The 3,259-nt window shown below is 32.6% G+C and overlaps 1 protein-coding gene across 1 annotated transcript; it reads right to left on the reverse strand.

The window, feature by feature from the left end:
- Positions 1-240: 240 nt before the first annotated feature.
- LOC145017235 (large ribosomal subunit protein eL13z-like) lies at positions 241-2,806 on the reverse strand. The gene is made up of 5 exons (XM_078975298.1): positions 2,697-2,806; positions 1,936-2,054; positions 1,702-1,832; positions 1,431-1,589; positions 241-612 (listed from the first exon to the last, which is right to left on the reverse strand). Exons 2-5 carry the CDS (start codon positions 2,042-2,044, stop codon positions 391-393), a joined length of 621 nt encoding a protein of 206 aa, XP_078831424.1. The 5' UTR covers positions 2,045-2,054; positions 2,697-2,806; the 3' UTR covers positions 241-390.
- Between the last annotated feature and the right edge of the window lie 453 nt (positions 2,807-3,259).

Genomic DNA, 3,259 nt, shown 5'->3' on the forward strand with positions numbered 1-3,259 from the left:
AAAATTTTGAATTACAAACACCCACCAAACTGGCAACGATGAGAGTCCTGTGACATATCGTACTTTATGAATGGAATCAAATATTCAAATATGTTATAGGAGTTTGTAAGAAACAGCAATATACTTCATGTTTTTTCTAGATTTCAGCCATATAGCGGTTAAAACTTTAAAAATTAAATAATGTGGTTCTTTCTAAATTTCACAAACAAAAAGATTATTTGCAGTGGGTGTTTCGTATGATTAGCGAAGCAACTAATTCAAAACAATTAAACACAAAACCAAACCAACCACAAGGTCTCCAAAGCAGAATCTTTAAACATATTTGAAATTAAAAAAAAAAAAAAAAAAAAAAAAAAAAAAAAAAAACATCGAAAAATATAATTTTGGTTATTATTTTTTTTCTTCCTTCTCGGCCTCTGCAGCCCTCTTGAGGCGAGCACCCAAGTGACGTTTGTTTGTTCTTTCAACACGAAGTTTAGCGTAAGCATTGAATGATTTCATCTCTTCAGTAATCTTCACAAGTTCAACAACTGGCTTCTCCCTCACAATTGGTAACACTTGACCTTGCACTTGAGTAGCATTTGCAAGCTCCTCAGGTGTTGAGTCACCCGCCTATAAATTCAACAAACTTATTTAATAATAGAAATTATAATAATAAATGTTCACTAGCTTAATAAAATAAAGCAACAAGAGATTACAAATATGACCAATATATGATCACAAAATGACACTTTTTGAGCAATTACGCTATTACTTTTTTTTTGCAAAATCGCTACATCAATGTCTCCATAAGAATGTTTAATAATAATGGGATTTGATCATTAGTTATTAGAACAACTTGTTAAACAAAGGAATTTAATTATATGAAATGAGTGATAATTTTGAAATAAATATTCAAACGATGATAAGAAACTACTCATTTTGGTAATTTTAGTGAGAGTATCCAATAATAAAATGCTAGCTACTGCAATGGCAAATTAGGGGGTGTGACATTACACCGAATGACACCTTCTGTGAAAGTAACAAAAACACCACCTATCTCAGAAAATATACCATGTGAATGTGAAAGTACCTTTTTACAAAAAAAATTGTTCCGGTTTTTTTTTGGAAAATGATAATATCATTTCTGAAGAAAAAAAAATCAAAGGTTTTTGTAGTGGGAACCTACTTATAAAAGTAATTTTGAAAAAAAAAAAAAGCGTCTAGTTTACAAAATGGGTGGTCATTTTGAGAAAATGTTACAACACCACCTTTTTTGAGAATTTCGTGATTATGCCATAAAGCAACGCTTTCAAATTGTTTACGTGTACACAAGTTGTATATGAGTTTAAAAGTAACAGATATCCATAAAACAGCATTACTATCATTCAGATACAAAAATGGTTAAGATATGATTAATAATTAGGAATTTGATGATAAACTAAGTTTACCTTAGTTTTCCTTGCACGCCTTGGGAAGATTACTAGCTTAGCCTTAAAGGTTTTTAGCCTCTGGACATTCGCTTGCAAACCTTCCAAAGAACGGTTCCTACGACGATGATCTACAGCAATACCAATTGTTGGAGCAAGTTTCTTTGGAATACCTGCACCCTGTTTTTACAACCACAATCAGAAATAGCAATCTACTTCTTTATTATATCATCATCCTATTGTTTAAAACATTCAAAACTTTTATTAATTAAACATTGAAATGTTATATTACCTTCAACTCTTCAAGAGAAAATCCACGGCCCTCCCTAAGTTTCATGTTGTATTTCAAGGTTTGACAATGAACCTGAGGACGAAGTGATCCAGCTGGCCTTGGAAATACTTTAACAGCCTTTGCTTGCCTGGCTGTAGCAATCAATAAAATTAACTTAACTTATGGTGAAAAATCATTTGAAATATAAAAAGTAAAAAATAGCTACTATATGTTTATGATTTGAACAGAAGTTACCATTGCGTCTCCTTGTTTTACGGGCAGGTTGGTTGAACCATGTCTTCACATAGTTCTGCCAATGCTTCTTAAAGTGTCCGTTTGGGATAACATTGTTATGCTTAACCATCACTACTACTCTGCAAATACACCATCATACTAAATTATCACTACCAAAGCAAATTTAATTAATCCCCATTTCTATTAATTTATCTTTAAACGAGTGAAACTGCATCTCAAAAAGAGTAATCACCGGAATGAATGTATTATTGCAAATGAGCCATAATATACGAGTAAAACGGAAATGAAATTAAAAAGCTCGTATTGATAGCTCCGATTCACTCAAGAGCTTTATTTATTTTATTTTATTTGTTGCTATATACGATAAAGAATAAGCTCCGATTCCCACAAAAATTACAAGAAATACGAACACGATTATTTATCCATTGCACATTCATGTATACTCGAAAAAGCTTCGTATATCAAACCTTGATTATGCAAACTGTCATCAAGATTTTCAAGTATATCTTATGAAAAAAACAACAAGACTGATGAGCTACAATAATTTACATAATCATAAAAATCAAAGTTGAGATTATAGAGAGCATAAAAATCAAAGTTGAAATTATAGAGAGCATAAAAATCAAAGTTGAGATTATAGAGAGCAGATATTAAGTTAATCAATCCACTAGTACAGCATCAAATTTTGAAGTACAGTCTCCGACGTTTTCCATAGATGATGAATGTATACAGATTTCAGTAATGATTTAATCTAAGCATACCTTAGTCCGGGGGCGGAAACCTTCGGCTAAAGAGAATTCAGGAGAATTACGAGGAGGAATTTGTTTCAAGTAGCAGAAGGAGATTAAAAACCCTAAATCCAACGGCTGACGGCAATAAATCTTGGCGTGCCTCCTCTTACATGGACCGGCCCAACTATGTCTTAGGAACGATGGGCCCAATATCGATATATATTCAACTAGACCTTCACATTAAGCTTTGATCCGAATCAATCTCAAAAATTGCATAGGGACTAAATTGGTCCTAACCAGTCATGGATCGGGAGGTCACAAATTGGTTTGACGGTATGGTTCAGCTGGTACTTTTCAAATTATCACTTCTGGACTGTTCTCGAGGCTCGTTTTAACCGGTGCCCAACACATAAATCAACTTAAATGCAATTTTTTCCCCTAAAAACTCACTCATAAATACTCATTTATCCGACACCATTATTTTGATCCCAAACTCAATTCTCTTTTGAAATTTCACGATAATTCCATAACTTTTCTTAAAAACTATACATTAAATACATTGTTATAATGGCGGTATTATGGTTAGTAGTCTC

The sequence above is a fragment of the Lactuca saligna genome, chromosome 9, assembly GCF_052625555.1.
Source record: "Lactuca saligna cultivar CGN05327 chromosome 9, ASM5262555v1, whole genome shotgun sequence".
Taxonomy (NCBI): Eukaryota; Viridiplantae; Streptophyta; class Magnoliopsida; order Asterales; family Asteraceae; genus Lactuca; species Lactuca saligna.

Excerpts from the sequence above, each read along its gene's own strand:
- LOC145017235 (XM_078975298.1), bottom strand. The coding sequence starts at position 2,044 with ATGGTTAAGCATAACAATGTTATCCCAAACGGACACTTTAAGAAGCAT. Across the intron at positions 1,833-1,935 it reads TAAAACAAGGAGACGCAATG|CCAGGCAAGCAAAGGCTGTT; the intron begins GTAACTTCTGTT and ends TGATTGCTACAG. Across the intron at positions 613-1,430 it reads GGCGTGCAAGGAAAACTAAG|GCGGGTGACTCAACACCTGA; the intron begins GTAAACTTAGTT and ends TTGAATTTATAG.